General features: G+C 51.2%; 1 protein-coding gene across 5 annotated transcripts in view; it reads left to right on the top strand.

The window, feature by feature from the left end:
• Positions 1–24,858, top strand: part of LHPP (phospholysine phosphohistidine inorganic pyrophosphate phosphatase) — a 145,011-nt gene that overhangs the window by 14,998 nt on the left and 105,155 nt on the right. For 3 of the 5 annotated variants that reach the window (XM_002756691.5, XM_054243439.2, XM_017963247.4), the window contains exons 2-5: positions 6,693–6,880; positions 11,147–11,300; positions 19,970–20,033; positions 20,949–21,041. In XM_002756691.5, the coding sequence (XP_002756737.1) occupies positions 6,693–6,880; positions 11,147–11,300; positions 19,970–20,033; positions 20,949–21,041 (499 nt within the window). Of the gene's footprint in view, positions 1–6,692; positions 6,881–11,146; positions 11,301–19,969; positions 20,034–20,948; positions 21,042–24,685; positions 24,828–24,858 lie in introns of all 5 variants that reach the window. The other 2 variants (XR_013525171.1, XR_013525172.1) reach the window with 2 other exon arrangements.

Raw genomic sequence — 24,858 nt, forward strand, 5'->3', positions numbered from 1 at the left:
TTTGGGTCAGTTAGGTGCTTCTCTCAGTAAAGCTCCCACTACGCTGGGTACTTGGTACCGTGCTGGGTAGATTTGGGGCGGGATTCTGGAGAGCATCCAGCGAAGTTGCTGCAGGAAAGGGCCAGTCACTGCCTGCCAGCCTCGGTGTGAGCCACGAGCTGACATTTCCCAAATTCCAGCCTCACTTTGTGGGCCAGGCAGCCCCTCTGACCTGTGAGCTGCCACCCTGAGCCTTTTGATGGCACTGACCCTGAGGGTTCCCTGTGGCCTTATGTCCTCCCGAGCACCTGGCGGCCCCTCCCTGGCCTCCGAGGCCCTGGCCTGGGTGCCTGCTGCCCCTCATCCCTACACAGGAGATGCTGAGGTGACCCCTCTGTTGGTAAACCAAGGCTCTGGTCGCTGAGGATGGCACTGGTTTTGCACCAGGGTGCTTCCAGGTGCTGACCTTGGCTCTGCTGTGGTTAGGTACCAGGTATGGCGGGGGTGCTGAGCAGACAGAGCCCTGCCCTCCCGAGCCCCAGGCTTGCGGAGGAGGCAAGAAGGGGAGGTGGTGATAGCAGGACCAGAACAGCACCAAGGGCTGTGTGTGCCCAGCTGGGAGGATGGGCTCTGCCCGGGTGCACGGCCTGGGGCCTCCAGGAGGAAGAGGCATATGAACCCTGCTTTGTAGGATGATCGAGGTCAGGTCCCAGGGCAGTGTGAAGGCAAAGGCTCAGGGTGCTGTGAGGGCCTCTGGGTCACACAAAGGTGACCAGTACTGGGGCTGGAGGGCAGGGGGCCTGGCTACTGCTCTTTTCCTGTGTCCCCCCACCTTCTGTCCAGCTCCCCTCCAAGCCCCTGCCCTCTCCAGCCTCAGGACCCTCGGTGGTCCCCAGAGGGCTAGCTATTGAGCTGTCCCAAGGTCACTCAGGATGTCCAATAATTGTCCTAACACTTTACCTGCTATGGAACAGTAATGAGAGGGTTTTCATTATTTGCGGGTGAGTGCTCCTGGCAGATGCCGACAGCCAGCAGATGTGGAGAGTCCGAGGTGATTTGTAAGGGCCGGTTCATCTGATGCACGGTAATTGCACTGGGCGACGTTGTCACTCAGAGGCTTGTCCTGGCCTGCTGGGATAAGGTAAAGGTCAGTTCAAAGATCCAGTTTGGGCTGGGCGCAGAGGCTCATGCCTGTAATCCCAGCACTTTGGGAGGCTGAGGCAGGTGGACCACCTGAGGTCAGGAGTTTGAGACCAGCCTGGCTAACCTGGTGAAACCCTGTCTCTACTAAAATTACAAAAATTAACTGGGCGTGCTGGCAGGCACCTGTAATCCCAGCTACTTGGGAGCCTGAGGCAGAGGAATCACTTGAACCCGGGAGGCAGAAGTTGCAGTGAGCCGAGATCATGCCACTGCCCTCCAGCCTGGGTGACAGAGCCAGACTCCATCTCAAAAAAAAAAAAAAAAAAAAAAGATCCAGTTTGGCCACAGGAAGTGGGAGCAAATCCCCACTCACTCCCATGGGACTCCTGGGGTGGAGGCAGCGTGTCAAGGCAGGAGCCATGGTCAGAGGGGCTGTCTGGCAGCCAGGACCCTACAGAAGGGCGCCTCCCCAAGGTTCTTGGGTGGAGGGGTGGGGAACAGCCCATCCCAGAGCTGGCTTGTCCCTCCTTGCAGGGGTTCTTTTTGCCGCTCTTTGCAAGCCTTGCTGGGGTCCCAGAGCTCTGCCTGCCTAGGGCTTTCCTGACATTGTGGAATTCTTGTACTCCACGTCTTCCAAGGCCAAGTCTGTGACATCTGGCATGGGCCCCACCAAGGGATGACAAGGATTTGCTTCCTCAGCTGCCCCAGTCGGCCTGGGCTGCCACAGCAAGAGCCATCAACGGGGGACTTCAACAGCAGACGTTTATTTTTTCACAGTTCTAGACGCTAGAAGGCTGAGATTAGGGGGTCAGCATGGCCGGTTTCTGGTGAGGCGCCTCTTCTGGGCTTGTAAGCAGGTGCCGGCTTGCCGTGTGCTCATGTGGCCTCTGTGCGTTCAGGAAAGAGAGAGCAGGAATGCTCTTTGGTGTCTCGTCCTCCTGGGACACCGGTCCTGTCATACGGGAGTCCCACCCTTATGCCTTCACTTAGCCTGAATTACTCCACAAAGGCCCCATCTCCAGATGCTGTCACACTGTGGGTTAGGACTCCTTGTCTAGGCTCGAAGGCCTTGCTGCTTACAAGCTGTGTAACCTTGGTCAGGTCTCTGTCTCCTGGGGCCTCCCTCGTCTCCTCTCTAGAGTGGAGATAATGGTTCTTGCCTCATGGGCTCATTTACCCAGTGGGTGCGACTTCCTGAGGGCCACCTGCCAGGCACCTGACCCTTGGGAATGTGCATAAGGGACAGCAAATACTTTGGACATGAGGACCAAATCAGATCATGGGTCCTGAGTGACACTGCCGTCCTTACCCAGAGGCAAGGCTGAATACAGTGTTGCATTAATAGTTTACTCTTTAAACAGTAGTGCATACTCTCTTTATTTTAGTAATTAAAAATAAGGAAGAGGCAACCTGGGTCTGGTCCCTGGTCAGAAAGGGTCTCCGGTAACGGATCAAAAGGGGGTGTGGTCTGGGGCACAGAAGGATGGAACCTAACGGGAGGGGACTTACCCCAGCATTTTGAATCAGATTTTTCAGGGACAGATTCCTTCTCTAAAACTAGTGCTTGATATTATGAGCATATATGTTAGATGAACTTTTGTTGGTATTTCAAGGGAGGTCAGTGGCTGAAGAGTCCCAAAGTGAGTTCTGTGATTTACTCATTTTTCACCTACATCTGAAGGCATGTTTAGGATAACAGATGTGAGACACTGTCATCTCACTGTCACACCGATTGCTCACTGTTCTGAGAAGGTCACATCATCATTCATTAGCAATAATTAGTCCCCGGGGACCCCCTGCATTTCTTCACTCACCTGCTCCATTAACTTGGGTGCAAATCACACGTTCCAGGTGCCAATCAATGGTGATCTATCCATAATGTACAAGGTGATGCTATTAGTTACAATATATTAACTGCCTAATTTAAAAATAAAAAAGCTATCTTTGTGAAGGGCAATTAACCACTAAGTGTAATTGATCGTTATAAACCTCTGATTAGGAAAGACAAATAATAAGAAAGGAATGAATCACCTGTGCTATTGAAGAAGACGCTGCCAGCCTGTCATCTGCATTCACTACATGGTCAGTAGATGCAAGCCGCCCCAACTGCACCTGTCAGCTCCAGGGCTGGGGGTCTGGAGGCTCATTTCAGTGCAAAAACATGTGTTTTCACCACCGAAGCCTGTCTGTTTCTGTTGGGGGTTGTAAGGAGGCTGCAGCCTCAGGACACCCTCAGGGAAGTAGTGAGTGAGGTCATTTAGACTTCTCCATCAGTCAGTCATTCAGCAAATGTTTCTGGGGGATTGTGGCTTGCCAAGTCCGGTGGGAAGCCATGGGGATGCCTTGGAGACCCGAACAGATTCATCCCTGAACTCATGGAGCTTATAGGCCAGGGAGAAAGACAGCAAATGCATAAATCAGATGATTGGAGACTCTGGTTCATGTTACAAAGAAAAACTGTGACAGAGACAGGGCGGGGGCAACATTACACAGGATGGCGGGAAGAGGGGACATTGTCCTGAGTCCTGCCAACTTTTCCCAGTTGCCATCACCTCCACCGCCACTTGGGGCTGTATTTGGGGCCCTCCTACAGTAGTGGGGAATTGTGCCTGGCTTATCTGCCCTCTTATTTTTTTGAGACAGAGTCTCACTTTGTCACCCAGATTGGAGTGCTGTGACGTGATCTCAGCTCACTGCGACCTCCACTTCCCAGGTTTAAGCAATTCTCCTGCCTTAGCATCCCGAGTAACTGGGAGTAGAGGTGCCAGCCACTATACCTGGCTAATTTTTTTGTATTTTTAAAAGAGGCAGGGTTTTTCCATGTTTACCAGACTGGTCTTGAACTCCTGGCCTCAAGTGATCCACCCACCTCAGCCTCCCAAAGTGCTGAGATTACAGGCGCGAACCACCGTGCCCCACCTTATCTGCCCTCAGTGGTCCTCCACTCCAGTCTCATTTTCTGGCTGTACCATCCACATACCCCATGCTGCTCAAGTTCTTTCTATCTGAGAGGATGGGACCAGTGCATACCTGCCTGTTCGCAAGGTGGGTGCCCTTCCCACCACCTGGCCTGCCCGTTCCTGCCATCTCCTTATCTGTTTCTCAGGTCTTCAGGCTAAATCCTCCAATCCTTAAGACCTCACACTGGGCTGTGTCCTTTCTCCACTATGTGGGAGAGCTCCAGGAGCGCTGATTTCCAGTTTCTGACTCCACTCTAAGGAGGTTTCAGCTCTGTCTCCAAAGTCTCAGACCGAAGGGGAGGAACAGAAAGCTCTTGACATTTCTAGGATTCAGTTCCCTCACCCATAACATGGGATAAATCACATTCACACTGGGTTGAGCTTGAGTTGAATTTTTTGGCTGGGTTTCACTTGCTCAAATAGAAGTTGATTTCAAGCCATAGTTCTAGTAACTGGGTTGACTCCACGTATATTCCTTTCATTGGGGCCACATCTGTAAACAAAACTTGAGCACACATCTCCTCTCTGTATTTTCTATACATTTTAAATTGCACATTTAACACTGCATTACTGTATTGCTTAGATTATAAAAAATGTGCAACTTAGCCAGGTGCAGTGGCTCATGCCTGTAATCCCAGCACTTTGGGAGGCTGAGGCAGGCGGATCACGAGGTCAGGAGTTCGAGACCAACCTGAGCAACATGGTAAAACCCCATCTCTTAAAAAACATAAAAAATGTGCAACTTGAAAGAATGGGCGAAGAGTCAAGATGTCTGCATCTTCGGAGATCAGTGAAATGTATTTGTTTAGGGACCTGTCTGAGAACAGTGCTAGATGCAATTAGCATTGTTGGTTAATTTTGCTAGGGTTTCTTTAAAGTGCCTCCTGGCCCTCGGACTTGGAGCTGGATGTCTTTTCCACGAGTCCACACTGCAGCTTGATGCACATGTCAAGTGTGACCACTGCCTTTTTGGGGCCAGTTTGTCCAGGGAGGACTTTGTTATCTGGGCAAGGGAGCCAGGTCCTCCTTGTCACCCTTGCCCTAGGTCTAAGTGACCCAACCCATCCTCCTCTGCAGGTTCCTGCAACATGCTCAGGTCCCTTCCTGGTGGGTGCCAGGCCCTCTAGCCTCCTCTCCCAGCACAGAAACACCAGACCCTGACCTTCCTAGGCCAGCTTGTCACCCTCTGCTCACCCTGTTTATATTTTGCATAGCGCATCTCTCTTCTCAGTCACAAATTGCCCTTACTTTGCGGGGACTCTTGTTTGTGCCCACCTCACACCACCCTGGATGGTGTCCTGGAGATCAGGACCTTGTCACGACTATAGCTCTGTGCACCAGGCCTGTGCCAGGCACATCGTAGGCTCTCAGTGACCGTTTGTAGAAGGGTGGGTGTTGTCTCATTTGGTGCGTTCTGAGAACTTGCCCCGGTGCAGCCCGGATTCGCGGGTCTCCTGTGATGACAGGAGGGAAGAAGCTCGGTGCCGCCTGCCATTGGCAGCATCTCAGGTTCACGAGGCTCACAGAACTCAAAAAGGCTATTACACTCACAGTTAGATGTATTACCATGAAAGAATAAAGATTAAATTCAGCAAAGAGAGGAGCCACGTGGGCCAGAGCCTAGGATAAGCCAGGCGTGAGCTTCCAGTTATCCTGGCTGGGTTTGGGCAGGGTCCACATCCTGTCTGTTCTGGAAGTGTCCCTGATGGCTTTGGCAAACCTTTCTCCATGGATAGTGATGAGAAGACAAACCCTGTCTCGGGCCCTATGCCTTTGTACTTTTGGGGAAATATGGATCCAGAGTTAGTAAAGTGTGGATGTGTGCAGCTCACTTGCAGTGGAATTGCTAAGTGTGGTGGAAGAGACAGAAATAGCTGTGGACACTCAGAGGTGGCCCCTAGCCAGGCTGAAGATTGTGGAGAGGAGGCATTGCATGGGTAGAAGTGGCACAGGTGGGCCCAGCATGGTGGCTCATGCCTGGAATCTCAGCACTTTTGAGAGGCCAAGGCGGGTGGATCACCTGAGGACAGGAGTTCGAACTAGCCTGGCCAACATGGTGAAACCCTGTCTCCACTAAAAATACAGAAAGTTATGCAGGTGTGGTGGCAAGTGCCTGTAATCCCAGCTATTCCGGAGGCTGAGACAGGAGAATCATTTGAATCTGGGAGGTGGAGGTTGCAGTGAGCTGAGATTGTGCCACTATACTCAGCCTGGGTGACAAGAACAAGACTCCTTCTCAAAAATAATAAAAAAAAAATAAAGAAGTGGCCCAGATGGAGAGGCGGGGGGCAGAACTGCAACCCAGGCAGGGGGAGAGACACTGCAAAGGGACACCAGGCGGGGAACCTCGGGAAGCCTCAGGTGTGTAAAGTCCAGTGAGGATGGAAAAGGGTTATCAGGGCATGGTCTGGGGTCCTCTGAGAAGGGGTCTGCTTCAGCTCAGAAATCCCAGAGTGCACACACCCGGGGTCAGCCAGGGCCCCCCGGGCTCACAGTGGCCTGGCCTGCTCTGGGCTTTGCCGGCTGCCTTTGGAGAAGCACCGCTCAGCCTCCCTCAGAGGCCCCACCCTCCCCGTGCTGACTCCCTGGCCCTGTGTCTCCCTGCCGCAGACTGAAGCGCTCCCAGCTGAAGGTGAGGTTCTGCACCAACGAGTCGCAGAAGTCCCGGGTAGAGCTGGTGGGGCAGCTTCAGCGGCTGGGATTTGACATCTCTGAGGGGGAGGTGACCGCCCCGGCACCAGCAGCCTGCCAGATCCTGAAGGAGCGAGCCCTGCGACCGCACCTGCTCATCCACGACGGTAGGCCTGCCAGGCACCAGGACCTCACGCCTCACGGGGGTGAAAACTCCCCTTTCCCAGGGTGGGGGCTGTGTGGAGGGCCTCTGTCACTGGGCTGGACCACTGAGAAGGACACAGAGGTAACACCTGGTTCCTGCCACCAATGCTCATGGGTGGAGGGGTGGAAACCTCATGGGACTTTCTGGTGGGGCTGGGGGCAAGTTAGGACCCAGTCTCATCCATTCCTTGGCCTCATATAAGAGGGTCCTTAGGGCAGGTCCCGGATGGCTCCTGGGAGGAAAACCCTAAGCTCCCTTTCCTGATCTAGGATGGACCAAGGGTCCAGGGAATTTTTCAAGGGGGCAGAGTTCTAGCTCACGTGGAGAAAGAGACAGAGAGAGAATATAAATGAGAAGCTACATTGAGCTCCGTACCTTCTAATGTTCTAATGTCTGGCACTATAGCCTTGAACTATGTGAAAACCAGTCCCGCTCTTTGGAACAGTTCGCAAACGGCTGTAAGAACAAGATTTGCATCCTGACTTTAGTCTGGATGTGAGAACAGAGCCCGTTTGCCCTCAGTGGGGAGTGTTTTTTTTTTGGAATGAAGCAGAAGGAACAATGTTATCTGGTGCCTTCTGAATATTTAAGAAGAGGAGACGTTAGCAATTCCGGACACTTCTCCGTTGGTCCACTGCGCCCTCTTCCTTCCTGCGCATTTGATATTCTTATTTTTACAAACCACTAGGCAGAGTGCTTTTTGCCTTTCCAGGGCAAGGTGGGGGCTCTCAAGAAGCGGCGGGTGCTCCCTGGAAAGCCCAAATGTCAACTTCATAGCCCTGGGGCTGGTTAAGGGTGACACGCCTGGCCTTTAGAAATCATGTTTCTCAAAATTCTTTCTCTGTAATCTAGGATCCCTACTAGTGTCTTTAGAATATGGTCTTCAAAGAAAGAAGATTTAGGACAAATTATCTTCCCCCAGCCTCCAGAAAAGGGTTGCTAGGCCTGGGAGTGGAGCTGTAGAAGCCAACAGGAGAGGGAGTGGGCATCCTCTTGGAGGGTGGCCTTGGCCAGTGAATCAGACAAGCAGAGGGCACAGCTGGGAGGCTGGAGGGAGGACGCCCTTCCTCAGCTCTAATCCTGCTCCATGTTTTCAGTAACTACACCTGTGTTTTCAGACTTGGAATTTCTTTTGAATCATTGATGGGTTTTCTGTCTAACATTTTATGAAAAATTTCAAGCATACAGCAAAGTTCAAAGAATTTTTACTTGGAATAGTTTTTTTCTTTGAGGCAGAGTCTCACTCTGTCACCCAGGCTGGAGCACTTGGCTCCCTGTGACCTCGGCTTCCTGGGTTCAAGGGATTCTCCCGCCTCAGCCTCCCAAGTAGCTGGGGTTACAGGTATGCACCATCACACCTGACTAATTTTTGTATTTTTAGTAGAGATGGGGTTTCACCCTGTTGGCCAGGCTGGTCTTGAACTCCTGACCTCAGGTGATCCACCCACCTTGGCCTCCCAAAGTACCAGGATTACAGGCGTGAGCCACTGTGCCTGGCCTTACTTGGCATAGTTTTATACCCTTCGCCTAGATTGTCAATGATATTTTTTGACGTTTTCTTTACTTTGTATCCATCCATCCTCCATCTGTCTATCCATGTTATTATTTGGATGCATTTCAGAGTACAATGCAGACATAGGTATACACCCCTAAACACTTCAGCGTATCATTCGAGTTTGGTATTTGTTTATAGTTTTTCCTGTTGATGTGAGATTTACAAACAATGAAACGTATAAACCTCAAGGGTACTTTTGCTGAGTTTTGACAAACGCATGCACCCGTGGAACCCAGCCCCGGCAACATCTGGACCGTCGCCATCACTGACAGCTCTGGCAGCTACCTCGTGCCCTTCCCAGGTGGTCTCCACCCCTTGCCTCCTTGGAGGCAACCACTGTTTTCATTTTTTCCGTTATAAATAAGTTCTCCTATTTTAGAATCTTATGTAAATAGAATCATACAGTATAGAATTGTGTTGGGGCCTCCAGTGCCACCCCCAGGCTGAATGATTCATTAGAAGGACTCACAGAACTCAGAAAAGCTATTACACTCACAGTTAGATGTATTACCATGAAAGAATAAAGATTAAATTCAGCAAAGAGAGGAGGCACGTGGGCCAGAGCCTAGGATAAGCCAGGCGTGAGCTTCCAGTTATCCCTTCAACGTGGAATCCTACTGGGGCACGCTTGATTCTCCCAGCAATGATGTGTGACAACCTGGGAAGTGTTGGCCACCAGGGACACTCACGGGAGCCTCAGTGTCCAGGGTTTTCGTGTGGGCATTAGCATCTGCGTGACTGACCGTAGTGACTCAGTCTCCAGCCCTCCAGAGTCCAAACTGGTCCAGCTTGGCCAGGGCCTCAGGCATACAGAAACAGGCAAGTCAAGCTGTTAGCATCAACGATCTGGTTAGACCGAGAGAGCAGGGCCCACGGCCCTGGGCATACAGAACACGTTTTACCAGGTCGCACATTCTGAGGGCTCAGGGTTTATCTCCTGGGAGCCAGTCCTGAAGACAAGCCTGTTTTGGAATGTGTACAGTTCGAGCAACCTAGTCCCGGTGAGTTAACCCTTTTCTTCACAGTAGTCTTTTGTGCAAAGGTTATTTTACCCAACGTCATGGGTTTTTTTTTTTGAGACGGCGTTTCGCTCTTGTTACCCAGGCTGGAGTGCAATGGCGCGATCTCGGCTCACCGCAACCTCTGCCTCCTGGGTTCAGGCAATTCTCCTGCCTCAGCCTCCTAAGTAGCTGGGACTACAGGCACGCGCCACCATGCCCAGCTAATTTTTTTGTTTTTAGTAGAGATGGGGTTTCACCATGTGGACCAGGATGGTCTCGATCTCTTGACCTCGTGATCCACCCGCCCCAACATCATGTTTTTGAGACTCATCCATATCATTGCATGTATCAGCAGTGTTGTTCATTTTTATTGCAGAGTAGTATTTCATTGAGTGAAGAGACCGCAGTTTATCCATTCACATGTTGTTGACACCTGGATTGTTGCCAGTTTTAGTCTATGATGAACAAATCTGCTATGAACATTCTTACACAGTTCTTTGGGCAAATACCTAGCAGCGAAATTACTGGGTCATAGGGTACGTGTATCTTCATCTTTATAAAATACTGCCAGACCTTTTTTCCAGAGGGGTTGTACTATTTTACGCTTTCTCCATCCATTGCAGCTGTTCAGTATCCTCACCAGCCCTTGGTGTTATCAGTCTTTTTAATTCTCACCATTCTGGTGGGTATGAAATGGTATCTCATTGTGTATTTCAGTTTCTTTTTTTTATTTTTGAGACAGAGTCTCACACTGTTGCCCAGGCTGGAGTACAGTCACGCAATCTCAATCACTGCCACCTGCCGGGTTCAAGTGATTCTCCTGCCTCAGCCTCCTGAGCAGCTGGGATAATAGGTGCTTGCCACCACACCTGGCTAGTTTTTGTATTTTTAGTAGAGATGGGGTTTCACCATGTTGGCCAGGCTGGTCTCGAACTCCTGACCCTCAGGTGGATCTGCTCGCCTCAGCCTCCCAAAGTGCTGGGATTACAGGCATGAGCCACCGCGCCTGGCCTCGGTTTCTTTTTAATTTAGAAAGGTCAACGTCTAATCCTAAGAGAGATGACAGCATGTTTCTTCTAGGACCTGAAGACACAAAGCCAATGATTTGATCTATCCTTGTAAATTTCCTATTTTAATTTAAAATGGGGAGGACAAAGGAGAAGGAGGAAGAGAGTTTTCTAAGGGAGTTGGTGAACAAGGCCTGTGGGGATGGAATCCTGCTCCTTTTCTTTAGGACATATTTGTGGGGTCGCCTGAAACGTGTCAACGGTTCTTACAGTTTGGGACCTCCAAGGCTTGCAAGCAGCCCCGTTTCCTGCTGCTGCAGGTCTCAGTGTCTTCTGAGATTTCCCTTCTTAGTTGCAATGCTGTGGGTTTCCTGCCTGTGGTAGTGAACTCAGGAGGCTCCTGGGCTGATTTGTTGGGATGGAGGGTCCTGGGGGTGGGTCCACCTTTCTCCTCATATGCTCTCGGTGAGGAGCTGAAGTCCCTCCTCTGTGAAATGGGAATAACACCCTCCTGTGTCCACCTCCCATGGTAGCTGTGAGGATCAGAAAGAAATGCATCTGAGAAAGGGGAGGACACGTAAAAGGTGTTCCTGGTAGGAGATGGGGAGGTAGGCCATGTTCTCCCAAGGCTGAGTCACACAGTCACTCTCTCTTTCTGTTTCCAGGAGTCCGCTCAGAATTTGATCAGATCGACACTTCCAACCCAAACTGTGTAGTAATTGCAGATGCAGGAGAAAGCTTTTCTTATCAAAACATGAATAGCGCCTTCCAGGTGCTCATGGAGCTGGAGAATCCTGTGCTCATATCATTGGGAAAAGGGTAAGTTGGCTCTAGGGAGAGTCACTTCTCATTGCTTTGCCCATGCCAGTCTCTGGCTTGTGGAATCAGGCAGAGAAGAAGGCAGAAGGGGGTGTGGGGGGAGCACCAGTGACCTTCCTTGCCCTCCCTCCCTTTTTCCTGCTTTCTCTCGTCATTTCTTTATTCCTCTCCTTTAATCATTTCTTTAGGGAATAGGAAGACTCCGTCTTCAGGAACTGGTGGATCAAGCTTCCATATGCAGTCTAGACTGGGAGGGGGCGTCAGTGCAGATGGAGACCCCGGGAGACCTCAGAGGCCAAGTGTTGATTGTCCCAAGTTTAGAGCAAAGAAGAAGATACATTTGCATTGGAGGTAGCAGGGTGTTGAGGATGCTCTCAGGGTTGCCTAATTAGTGAAAAGTAGGCTTGCGGCCCCGTCAGCTCCAGTGTGAGCAGCCACGGTCAGTGTCTGGCCACAGATCCCTGTCTTTGTAAAGTTGTGATTTTGTGATCGGTGTTTTGTCTGGGCCTCTAACACGTGCCCTGCCATCCATCTCTTTCTTAAACTAAACAGTGCTGGTTATTTTTAACGTTTTTCTTATACTGAGATAGCACATGTTCATTGAAGAAAAATTAGACAATACAGATGAGCAGAAGAAGAAACCGGAAAGTATTTTTAGTCCCACTGCACAAGGACACCTGTCACTATTCTGGTGTATGCCCTTGCGAGTGGTTTCCCGTGCTAGTCCTCCATTACGGATGGGGGTGTTCACAGCATTGCTGTCGCACTTGACCTTGTTTTGTCACCTGTTTTTTATTGTTCACCAAACAATATTTGTGAATGACTTAGCACGCAGAAAATGAGCATGTCTTGGGGCATGGTTATCTATTGTGTGGCTATCTTGTAATTTTTATTTATTTATTTACAATATATAAATAACTTTTGCTGGGCTCACTGCAAACTCCACCTCCCGGGTTCAAGCGATTCTCCTGTCTCAGCCTCCTGAGTAGCTGGGACTAACAGGTATGCACCACCTCACCAGGCTAATTTTTGTATTTTTAGTAGACACAGGATTTCACCATGTTGGCCAGGATGGTCTTGATCTCCTGACCTCCTGATCTACCTGCCTCAACCTCACAAACTGCTGGGATTGCAGGTGTGAGCCACCACACCCAGCCTCTTATAATTTTTTTTTCATTTTCTTTCTGGTTATAAGTTTATTCAATGCAAAATAACCCTCTCCAATTGTACTGAGGTGGCTGATCACGTCCACGACCAAATACACCTCTAAACTGGAATTCAGTTGCTGACCCAGTTTTCTCATCAGCACTGGGAGACACAGCCCTCCATCTGTGAGTGTCTCTCCCCTCTATGGGTGTCTCCATCTGTCTATGGGTGTCTCTCCCCATCTGTGGGTGTCTCCATCTGTCTCTGGGTATCTCTCCTCATCTGTGGGTATCTCTGTCTGTGGGTGTCTCTGTCTGTCTGTGGCTATCTCTGTCTGTGGCTGTCTCTCTCTGTGGGTGTCTCTCCCCATCTGTTGGTATCTCACCGTCTGTGGGTGTCTCTCCCTGTCTGTGGGTGTCTCTCCCCATCTGTGGGTGTCTCCCCGTCTGTGGGTGTCTCTCTGTCTGTGGGTGTCTCCCCGTCTGTGGGTGTCTCTCCCATCTGTGGGTATCTCACCGTCTGTGGGTGTCTCTCCCCATCTGTGGGAGTCTCTCCCCATCTGTGGGTGTCTCCCCATCTGTGGGTGTCTCCCCATCTGTGGGTGTCTCTCTGTCTGTGGGTGTCTCCCTGTCTGTGGGTGTCTCTCCCTGACTGTGGGTCTCTCCCCGTCTGTGGGTGTCTCTCCCCGTCTGTGGGTGTCTCTCTGTCTGTGGGTGTCTCCCTGTCTGTGGATGTCTCTCCCTGTCTGTGGGTCTCTCCCCGTCTGTGGGTGTCTCTCCCCGTCTGTGGGTGTCTCCCTGTCTGTGGGTGTCTCTCCCTGTCTGTGGGTGTCTCCCCGTCTGTGGGTGTCTCTCCCCGTCTGTGGGTGTCTCCCTGTCTGTGGGTGTCTCTCCCTGTCTGTGTGTCTCTCCCTGTCTGTGGGTGTCTCTCCCCGTCTGTGGGTGTCTCACCCCGTCTGTGGGTATCTCTCCCCATCTGTGGGTGTCTCTCCCCGTCTGTGGGTGTCTTTGCTTCCCCTCTTGTGGGTCTTGCTGGTTGGTCATGCTCCAGACCTGTAGGGCACAACCCGTCAGTCTCCCAGCAGCTGTGGCATGGGGTGGCAGATGCGCTCCCCAGGGGCAGACAGAGGTAATCACAGCGATTCTGGATGCCGGTGTGGGTAAGGTGCCAATGGAAGCGTCTCCAGGCAGCCTGTTGCTGCACGCAGCCTCAGGACTTGAGAGACTGCATGGCCTTCATGACGTGAAGGTTGGGCACATTCTCATCTGCCAGCTCTGGGTCTTAGGCAGGTGGATGTTCTTCTTGGCCACCATGACTCCCTCCTTAAAGAGAAGTTCATAAGCCGGGTGCGGTGGCTCACACCTGTAATCCCAGCGCTTTGGGAGGCCAAGGCCGGCAGATCACCTGAGGTCAGGCATTTGAGACCAACCTGGCCAACGTGGTGAAACCTTGTCTCTACTGAAAGTATAACAACTAGCTGGGTGTGGTGGCAGGTGCCTATAATCTCAGCTACTCGGGAAGCTGAGGCAGGAGAATTGCTTAAATCTGGGAGGCAGATGTTGCAGTGAACCGAGATTGTACCACGGCACTCCAGCCTGGGTGACAAGAGAGGGACTGTGTCTCAAAAAAAAAAGGAGTTCATAAATGGCAATCTGGTTCTTAGGCACCAACATCTCTGCAGCTGTAGGGGCCGGGGCCGGGGCCAGGGCCAAGTCTGGAAAGCGCGATTTTTCTAACCGATCCCTGCTGACGGGCCTCTGGGCTCTGCCTGGATTCTCACCGCAGTCCGGCTATGATGAGCATCTTGTTGCACTTCGGATGATGTCTGCAGATACAGTCACAGAACGTGTATTTCTGAAACGCATGAGGCATGCCGCCAAGTTGTTTCCAGAAAGCTACACAGATCGGTTCTGCACAGCCTAGAATTCTAGAATCACAGGCCCCTAAAGTTGCAAGGACACTCTGGAGTGTCTGCTCAGCTTGTCACGAAGGGAATTGCGAGGCCACAGCGGAGGAAGTGTTTTCCAGCTTCGGTGCCTCTGGTGACAGTGCTCCCACCTCTGCTTGCTGCACAGGGCCAGCCAATGGAACAGACAGGGAAGGACTTTTTATCTGGCCACCGGCCATTGCCACGTACTTGATATGTCCCATTTTCTGTAATTCTGACCACAACCCTGTGTGCTCTGGGCAGGTCAGTGGCATTTTGGGGTTGGGGTGTTGAGGCCACAGGAGGTGAGATAAGCTGCTGTCCCCCAGCTGCTGAGTCCTGATAGGACCAGGAATGCCACTTAGCATGGCTGACCCCAGACCCAGTGCTTGTCACCTCTAAGCTACACATTCTAGAGCAGACTTTTCACCCAGATAAGTCTTAAATATGAGTCAGGCACAGTAGCTCACACCCTGTAATCCCAGCACTTTGGGAGGCCGAGGTAGGCAGATCACCTATGTTTGAGACCAGCCTGGCCAACATGATGAAAGCCTGTCTCTACTAAAAATACAAAAATCAGCCAGGCGTGGTGATGCATGCCTGTAATACCAGCCACTCGGGAGGCTGAGGCACGAGAATCACTTGAACCCGGGAGGCAGAGGTTGCAGTGAGCCAAGATAGCATTATTGCCCTCCAGCCTGGGCAACAGAGCAAGACTCCATCTCAAAAAAAAAACAAAAGACAAAAACTTAAATGTATTTTCGAGGCTGTGTTTAAAAATGGGGAGATTTTACACAAAATATCCAGATTTCTGGATTCTTCTGAAGCATCAGAAGATCTGACAGTACCAAGCCTCACATTCCTGCACATGCTGCGACGTAGCTGGAGCCTCTGATGACTCCTTTGGCTCCAGGTTACCACAGACCCCACCCCGCCCTGTTGTCCATCTCCAGATCGCAGAGTCAGCTACCATTTATTGTGTTCCATTTGTGGTTTCCATAGAGAAGTATTTCTTCACGCTGTATCTCTATCAAACATGGGCAAGCGAAAGATGTTTCAAGAAATAAAAGAGGATTTTCTTGTTAGTGACTAAAAGTTTCTAGTCTGTTTATCATATAGATAAAATGTGTCCAGTGTGGGGTCAGGGTCCTTAGAGAAGCTGAAGCTATGGGATATAGATATATAGAGAGATTGATTGTGAGGCCCGGCCAGTCCGAAGTCTGCAGGGTAGGGCTGGCAGGCTGGGACTCAGGAAGGAGCCAAGACTGAGTCCTGAGGCCATCCGTCTGCTGGTGGGATTCTTGATCCGGGAAGGTCAGTCTTTGTTCTAGTAAAGCCTGCAACTGGTTGGATGTGGTTTAAATGTTAATCTCATCCAAAAACCTCTTCACAGAAACATCCAGAATAATGTTTGATCACATATCTGGGCACCGTGGCCCAGCCAAGTTGGCATGTAAATTAATCATTGCAGTCTCTTTTTAAGATGGAATCTTGCTCTTGTCACCCAGGCTGGAGCGAAATGACACAATCTTGGCTCACTGCAACCTCTGCCTCCTGGGTTTAAGTGATTCTTCCGCCTCAGTCAACCAAGTAGCTGGGATTACAGGCACACACCACCATGCCGGGCTAACTTTTGTATTTTTAGTAGAGACAGGGTTTCACCATGTTGGCCAGGCTGATCTTGAATTCCTGACCTCAGGTGATCCACCCACCTTGGCCTCCCAAAGTGCTGGGATTACAGGCATGAGCCACCATGCTCAGCAACACTTTTTTCTTTAAAGATGTTTCATGCTGAGCTTGGTGGCACTTGCCCGCAACCCCAGCACTTTGGGAGGCTGAGATGGGAGATAGCTTGAGGCTAGGAGTTCAAGACCAGTTGGGCAACATAGTGAGATTCCATCTCTACAAAAAAGAAAAGCAAAAAAATAAAAATCAAGTAGTCTCATAATTATTAAAAACCACTATTTTACATTATACATAAGAATAGAATAGGTATAGTGTTGAAAAAAAAAGCGGAAGCAGTCGCTTTTAGCTGTATAATACTGCAGCGAATGTCGTAGTAGACAGGCTTTGTTTACAACAGGGGATTAGCGGGGTCTCTGCTGATGGGGGGAACCAGTGGTTTTGGGGGCTAGGTCTCAGCTTCTCTGGACAGCAAGAGGACGCTGGAGGAGGTGCTGCCACCATGCTCTCCTCGGCTGTGGGTCACCACTGGTAAGGCCGTCCTGCACTGCAGGTCTCAGGGGTGCAGGCTGAGTGGTGCCCCCCAAGGAGGCGGGAGCAGCAGGTGGAGGCGCCGGGGAAGACTGTCCCCTTCCTGGAAATGGAGTGATTTACATTTGGCATCTGTTTGGACCTGAGAGTGGGAATTGGCTTTGTAATTTCTTCTGTCATGCCGCCCTCAGAAAATTAAGCTGTTTACGGGACAGACTATGGAAGGTTAATGGCTCTTCTGGGAAAGGTCAAGTGGTCATTTTCAGGGAGGCTGCGCTGAATAATCAGAACCCGCAGAAGAATAAAGCGTCAGACCACATCTGACTCCTCCTTCCGGCTTCCCCCTTTCTTTCCAGCATCCACGGTTTCCTCATTGTGGCTGGACCCTTCGCTTCCTAAGTGGGGCTGCCTTGGCTGGGTTCCACCCGGAACAGGAGAAATACATCACATCTCTAGTGTGTGGCGATGACCAGGTCTTTATAGTAAAGAAATCTTTTTAAGTGCCTTTATTTGTTGTGTCTCTAAAAAATGTTTTCAAGTAACAGTTGGCCTCAAGATGCCTTTTTGTTGTTCTGAATGAATGAGGAATAAAGAAAAATTCAGGGCACTATAAAATCAAGCCCAGATTCAGTTTTTTATAAAAGAAATATTAAAGTTTCTCATTTTAACTTCTGGAAGTTAGTGTTCTCCTTGGACTCTGAAGGTTAGCCTAGCAAAGACAAGGTGCTGATTGTGTATTTTAAGTTTCACGTTCAGGTTTTAAAAATCCCATCCAGGACTAAATTTAAACATAAGAAAAGCCAGGTTTCTTTTGCTTTAGAAGACGCTGCAGGAACATGAGTCCAGCAGAAGTGGCGCCACGTGGGTCCCCTTGGGAGGTTTCTGCAGCTGATGGGAGGTGCTGGCACCTATCCACCCAGCCTGCACCTCCTCCAGCCGGCCCCAGGAGGGCAGCTGAGGGACAAGATTCTGGGCCCACCCAGAATCCTCAGCTCCAAACAGAGCTGTCCCTGTCGCAGTGGGGTCATTTTGTTGATTTAAGGTTTTCTTTTGTTGCTGGGTAAGCATTTCCTGTGTGGGGTATATTCTTTCCTCCATCCTGGATTACTTCCACCTATCACTTCCTTAGGGAGGCCCTCCCTACCTACCTCGGTGCCCTCCTTCTCCTGGCACAGATAGGCAGGAGGGGACGAGGTTTGTGGCCTCCGAGGGCCTGCAGAGGGCCTTGCCTGGGGTGGCATGGCCACCGTGGTGCTCAGTAGAGTGCTCAGTGGATTCCAAGGTGCTCCCTGGGCCTGGACCTCTTCTTCACTTCCTTTTAGCTTAGGTCTCAGCTTCCCATGCCTCTCCTACTTCCCTGTCCCCAGCCTGTCCCCGCCCTGTACAAGCAGACTGCCCATCACCTGGGCCCTGCCCTTTAAAGTTTGTCCGTGGGCTTCCTTGCTTCCCCACCGATTGTGAGTCCCTGGGAGCAGGCCTGGAGCTCGGAGTGTCCCCGAGTCCTGCAAAGGGCTGTGGAGCATCTGGGGTCATTAATGCCAAGGGGACCAGGGTAGCCTGGGCCAGTTGCAGCTCCAGCCAGTGTCCCCTCACCGTTTCCCGAGAGCTCTGGAACCCCCTAAGGAAATCACTGCTGCGAAGTAGCTGATTGTCCGACTGGGAAAAAGGCAGTGCTTTTTTGAGGCCATATAAATGCAAAATATACATTTGAAGTCTGCGTTTAAGACAGGAACTTAGAGATTTCTAAGCTTGTTTTGGGGGTCACTCTGAAAGGGGGGGCATTTGCAGGCCCCCTTCTGTGAGCATGCACAGTGGCCCAGCTGGCACAGATCGCTGGGCTGTGGCCCCAGAGCAGAGCCTTGGCAGCTATGGGACAGGCCTGGGGTTCACGTGCAGAGTCCCAAGCCCCGTCACGACAGGAGATCTGTCGCCCACACTTTCAACAAGCAGACTCCAAGCTCCAAAGCCGGCTAACAGGGGTGTGGCACGGAACCAGTCCTGGCAGGGCCCAGGTTTGGCTGAAGCCCATGCCTGCAGCCAGCTTGCATTTAGCCAGGAAGCGTCTGAGCAGGCAGTGGAGGACGCACAGGGCGAGCGGTCATCCCACAGGAGTGGCTGGTAGGCCACGCAGTCTCCTACAGCTTCAAGGCATCAGGCGGGGCAGAAAGGGACAGGCAGTGTCCCCAGGCCCGGGGCAGCTCCGAGGAGCTCAGTTCTCACAGCCCAAGTGGGCGTGGAACACATTTCAAGACCCCGAATTGAACAGGGCTGTGTTCATGTTTCCCTTACCCCAGCTCACATGTCACTGCCTGCGTCTCAGCTGGGTGAGTGGTTATTTATAGTCATGTTTGCCTACCTCATCTGGGTAGTTTCTGTGTGCAAGGTACCCAGTTAATAAATTTTGCATGCGTTGTTTTATTCAAGCTTCACAGCAATCCGTGAGAACAAAAATTATTGTTCATTTTGCCCATTTTACAGATGAGGAAACTGAGGCCCGCAGGTATAAGCAACCCAAAGTCACACTGTTACAAGGTCTGAGCGCTGAAGTCTGCATGTGCTCTCTTGTCCCTCTCACTGTCTGTATACGGTGCTTTCTCCACACCTCCCAAATCCAAAGGGCACGGCTGGAGGACAGGGAACCGGATGTGATGGCGGAGGGCAACATGGTTTAGAGATTCCAAGAATCAAGCCCCCTTGTGTATTCATTGCGTCTTCAGAGCAGCGCAGGTTAAACCACTTCTCCCCTCGTGGTAGTCAATTGACTTTGTTCAGCCAGAGCTGGGTCTGGCCCGCTGTGTGTCTGGATTGTAGGTGCCTTGAGGCTCAGTGTGTTGCGACTGTGGGGTGGGCCAGGCTGGGCTGCAGCTGACCACCAAGCCAGCACGGGGCTCACCACTGCCGTTGGACAAAGGAATGCTCCCTCGCTCAGAGCCTGTCTCGACCTCCATGAGACAGGAGAAGAAATGGTTGTCTTCTCATAAAAGCATCTGGCGCCCGTGAAACCTGGCACCTCGCTTGACCTCCGGCTAATAGGGGATGATGCTGTGGAACTAATGGAGTTCTCTTCTTCAGCCAGCAATTAGGGGTTAATTATTAGCAATTAGGGGTTCACCACATGCTCTGTGGACCTGCTGTTCCTTCCCAGGACACAGGTTACTTACTTTTCTCTGTATTAGCAACTGGAACCATCTGCCCTTGGAGTCCCTTGTTAATCATTGCAGCAGGGTCCCCACAAGGCTGACAGCAGGGGTGCATTCTGTGTGACCCGTGGCGGCGTCCCTGCTCTGTGGTGCTGGCCCCTGCAGTCATTCTCAGCATGGCGCCTGGTCTGTCTGTTAGACCCCCGCACTCAGTTCTCCACTCTCCCTCTGCTCTCTCCTAGGCGTTACTACAAGGAGACCTCTGGCCTGATGCTGGACGTTGGTCCCTACATGAAGGCACTTGAGGTACCGGTCCTGGTTCTGTCCCAAGCTCTCTTCAGACCTCAGGGCACCTGGGACATGTGGGGGGGTCTTTCTTGAGAAGAGGCTGTGCGTAATTAACCTATGAATGGCCTTTTGCATTTCCAAAAAGGCCACCCTCCTATGGGGGCTCCCCGGGCCGGGTCCTCAGCTGTTCTCCCCCCGCCAACCTTCCCATCCTCCAGTGGGCACAGCCCCCTACCCACCGTGGGCCCTGTAGCTTTCCCAGCTGCTTTCTGCCACGCTCCTCCCAGGCTTGTGGTGCCTGTGTCAGTGCTGACCACCAGCCTCATTCCTGACCCTGGGCATCTGCAGCACCTCAGGCTTGACGGGTCCTCAGTAGACTCCTTCCCGATTCCCCTTTCAGTTTCCAAGGCCATCTGTGGCCCGGCCTCCGGGTGGGGCTCCCTCGGGTCCACTCTGACCCACGTCCCATCGGCTGCCCCAGGTCAGCCTCGCAGCCATCCCATCGTCACAGCTGCAGCAGCTCCTCCTGCCTGCCTGCCATCAGGTGGGAGGGAGAGGCCTGTGATGAGCTGGGGGTGGGCCGGGGACGAGACGGAGAGAAGGGGTGAGAGAACGGAATTGCAGCTGAGGGAGCAGGGCACTGCTCTCCTGGCCTTGGGAGCCCTGTAGTTTTGCCAGCTCTTGGGTGCCTCCTGCTGTAGGTAGGCCTTTGAGCGCATGGCAGGGTGCCTGGTGCTAGGTGACCTGAGGGACCCATGCAGCCTTTTAGGGATTCGTGAGGCTCCTGCCTGTGAGATGTGTTCTCAGGCCCACAGCATTTTGCTTCTTCAAGGCTCTTGACCCTTGGGGGCACCTTTGAGACAGGGTTTCTGCACCTGGACATACACCTGTTCCTTGATCCCAAACCCATGCCACATCTCTCTCTTTTCCCAGTACGCCTGTGGCATCAAAGCCGAGGTTGTGGGGAAGCCTTCTCCTGAGTTTTTCAAGTCTGCCCTGCAAGCAATAGGTGTGGAAGCCCACCAGGTAGGTTGGCGCCGTGTGAAGTGGGTTGTGGGAGGCAGCCCCGTCGGGGGGGCCCTGGAGCTTGGAACAGATCACAGGACTCAGGCAGACTGCGGGGTTGGCGGGGCAGCCAAGTGTGGGCTCCCCACGAGAGCTGACCCGGCTGGGAAGGAGGGCAAAGACAGCAAATGGAATCCGCTGAATAGTTTCAGTGTGAAAGCAAGAAGCAGAAATGCTATGGCGTTTCCGGGGTGAGCTTCTGCTGCTTCTCTGGAAGGATAAGAATTGACAAGTCCTGTCAGCGTATTAATCTAGTTCACTGGCAAGACGGTCTAATGGCAAGACTACAATATGGCAGAGATAATAAAGTCACTCATTTTGCCACTGTCATATTTTGACTATTTGGGGATAGATTGCCTTCTAAACTTCCAAATTTTAGAAAGGAAAAATAATTGGTTATGATTTTATTGTCTGCGGCCACCCACCCCCACCCTAAGTGAGTGTGGCTTCGTTGAGGCGGTGTCTCCCTCTGTCACCCCGGCTAGAGTGCAGTGGTGTAGTCATGGCTCACTGTAGCCTGGACCTCCCAGGCTCAAGCAATCTTGCCACCTCTGTGCCCCCTTCTCCCCCAAGCCCCCAAGGAGTAGCTGAGACTACAGGTATATGCCACCATACCTGGCTAACTTTTGTATTTTTGTACAGATGGGGTTACACCAGGTTGCCCAGGCTGATCTTGAACTCCTAACTCAAGCCATCCTCCTGCCCCAGCCTATCCCAAAATGCTGGGATTATAGGCATAAGCCGCCACACACAAACGCCTCCATTAGGTGTTCTGAAAGGTTGTAAGAAACAGTGGGCAGCTGGCATGGTGGCCCACGCCTGTAATCCCAGCACTCTGGGAGGCTGAGGAGGGTGGATCACTTGAGGTGATCACTCAGGAGTCTGAGACCAGCTTGGCCAACACGATGAATCCATCTCTACTAAAAATACAGCAAAGCCAAAAAAAATTAGCTGGGTGAGGTGGCACATGCCTAGTAATCCCAGCTACTCAGGAAGCTGAGGCATGAGAATTGTTTGAACCTGGGAGGCAGAAGTTGCAGTGAGCCGAGATGGCACCACTGCACTCCAGCCTGGGTGATAAAGCGAGACTCCATCTCAAAAACAAAAAAAAAACAGGCAGAGTCCACAGCTGCCCCAGGCTGTCCTGCTGCCTCCTGGGAAGTGGGCAGCAGAAGTGTGGGTGGGGAGTCCCCCAGGTGTCAAGCCTGGTGCGTGTTTCTGGACCAGAACATTTCGGTCCAGAACGCTGGTGCCTCGTGGTGCTTTGAGAACAATGGCTCAAAGCTGCCGAAGCCTAGAGGTATCAGAAGATGCGGGCTCTCTGGAGGCCCCAGAAAATACCTGGGAAACGTCACGTTAGTCTGTTAGAGAAGGAAAGGTTTATGTTTTGAATGAATGAGAACTGCAGCAATAAGTAACCTGACTTTTACTACCTTGCTTCGTAGGGCAGATTTTCTTTTTTTTTATTACGAGAAATTTCAAACAGAAAAGTAGAGAGGATGATATAGTGACGTCTGTGACCACCGCCCGCCCCCCCACCGTTAATATCCATCACCCACGTTCAGTGGTTAAGATTTTGCCACATTCCTTTGTTCTATCCTCTTCTTTTTTTCCCCGTTTAGAAAATTTACTGGCTGGGCATGGTGGTTCGTACCTGTAATCCCAGCACTTTGGGAGGCTGAGGCAGGTGGATCACCTGAGGTCAGGAGTTCAAGACCAGTCTGGCAAACATGGTAAAACACCATCTCTACTAAAATACAAAAATTAGCTGGGGTGGTGGCGTGTGCCTGTAATCCCAGCTACTAAGGAGGCTGAGGCAGGAGAATTGCTTGAGCCCAGGAGGTGGAGGTTGCAGTGAGCCCAGATTGAGCTGCTGCACTCCAGCTTGGGTGACAGAGTCAGACTCTGTCTTAAAAAAAGGCCAGGCACAGTGGCTCACGCCTGTAATCCCAGCACTTTGTGAGGCCGAGGTGGGTAGATCATGAGGTCAGGAGATTGAGACCACCTAGACCACCTGGACCAACATGGTGAAAACCCATCTCTACTAACAATACAAAAAATTCGCTGTGCGTGGTGGCAAGTGCCGTAGTCCCAGCTAATAGGGAGGCTGAGGCAAGAGAATCACTTGAACCCGGGATGTGGAGGTTGCAGTGAGCTGAGATCGTGCCACTGCACTTCAGCCTGGGTGCCAGTGAGGCTCCTTCTCCATAAAAAAAGCAAAAAGAAAAATCTGGAGCTGGACAGTGGTGATGGCTGCACAGCCTTGTAAATGTGCTCAGTGCAATTGGTGGTGATACTTTGGTCACTGTCAGAAATTTTATGTAATGTGTATTTTACCACAATAAAAAATTTTAAACTACCTAAAAAAATTAACTGATTTTTTTTTTTTTTTGAGTCAGATTTCATGCTTGTTGCCCAGGCTGGAATGCAATGGTGTGATCTTGGCTCACTGCAACCTGCACCTCCCAGGTTCAAGTGATTCTCCTGCTTCAGCCTCCCAAGTACCTGGGGTTACAGGCACACACTACTATGTCCAGCTAATTTTGTAGTTTTAGTAGAGATAGGGTTTCACCATGTCGGTCAGGCTGATCTCAAACTCCTGACCTCAGGTGATCCACCCGCCTCGGCCTCCCAAAGTGCTGGGATTACAGGCGTGAGCCACCGCGCCCGGCCAACAGTGATTTTTGTTAATATTATTTAATACCAACCCATACTTCAACGTCCTGGACTGTCTCAGAAATGCCCTTTTGCCGTTGATCTGTTGGAGTCCTGTCTGAAGAAGCTCCGTAACTTGCACGTGGGTTTTAGGTTTCCTAAACCTCTCTTTTTAACCTCCCATCATGGAACATTACAAATATCTGTGTCAGTAGAGAGGGAAGCTCAGGGAGCACCTAGGTACCCATCACTGTGCTTGAATAATTATCAACTGGGCCGGGCGCAGTGGCTCACACCTGTAATCCCAGCACTTTGGGAGACCGACGAGATGGGCAGATCACAAGGTCAAGAGATCAAGACCATCCTGGCCAACATGGTGAAACCCCATCTCTACTAAAAATACAAAAAAAATTAGCTGGGTGTGGCGTCGCACTCCTGTGGTCCCAGTTACTCGGGAGGCTGAGGCAGAACAATCGCTTGATTCTTCCCAGGAGGCAGAGGTTGCAGTGAGCTGAGATTGCACCACTGCACTTTAGCCTGGTGACAGAGTGAGATTCCATCTCAAAAAATAAAAAATAATCATTATCAACTAATAGCCACTCAAAAATTGTTTTCAACTTTTCATTTTGAAGTAAAGTGACACTCACAAAAAGTTGCAAACATAGCATACAGCGTTCCCATGTGCCCTCACCAGCTTCCCCATCATCATAGAATGATGAGAAAACCAGGACATCGACCCTGGCACAGGCTGTTAACTAACTGAGAGACCTTATTCAGACGCCATCAGTCAGCCCATTCATGGCTTTCTGGGGACACACTGCATGTAGCAGTCATGTCCCTAGTGTCCTTTATCTGTGAACTCTGATCACTGGTTGAAGAGGTGTCTTCCAGAGTTCTCTACTGTTGTTACTATTTGTCCCTCTTAATAAGTATCTCTCTTTTTTTTTAAGCAGGAGTTTTGCTCTTGTCACCCAGGCTAGAGTGCAGTGGCATGATCTCAGCTCACTGCACCTCCACCTCCCGGATTCCAGTGATTCTCCTGCCTCAGCCTCCTGAGTAGCTTGGATGACAGGTGCCCACCACCATGCCTGGGTAATTTTTATATTTTTAGTAGAGACAGGGT

This window comes from Callithrix jacchus, chromosome 12 (genome assembly GCF_049354715.1).
Source record: "Callithrix jacchus isolate 240 chromosome 12, calJac240_pri, whole genome shotgun sequence".
NCBI classification, from domain to species: Eukaryota; Metazoa; Chordata; class Mammalia; order Primates; family Cebidae; genus Callithrix; species Callithrix jacchus.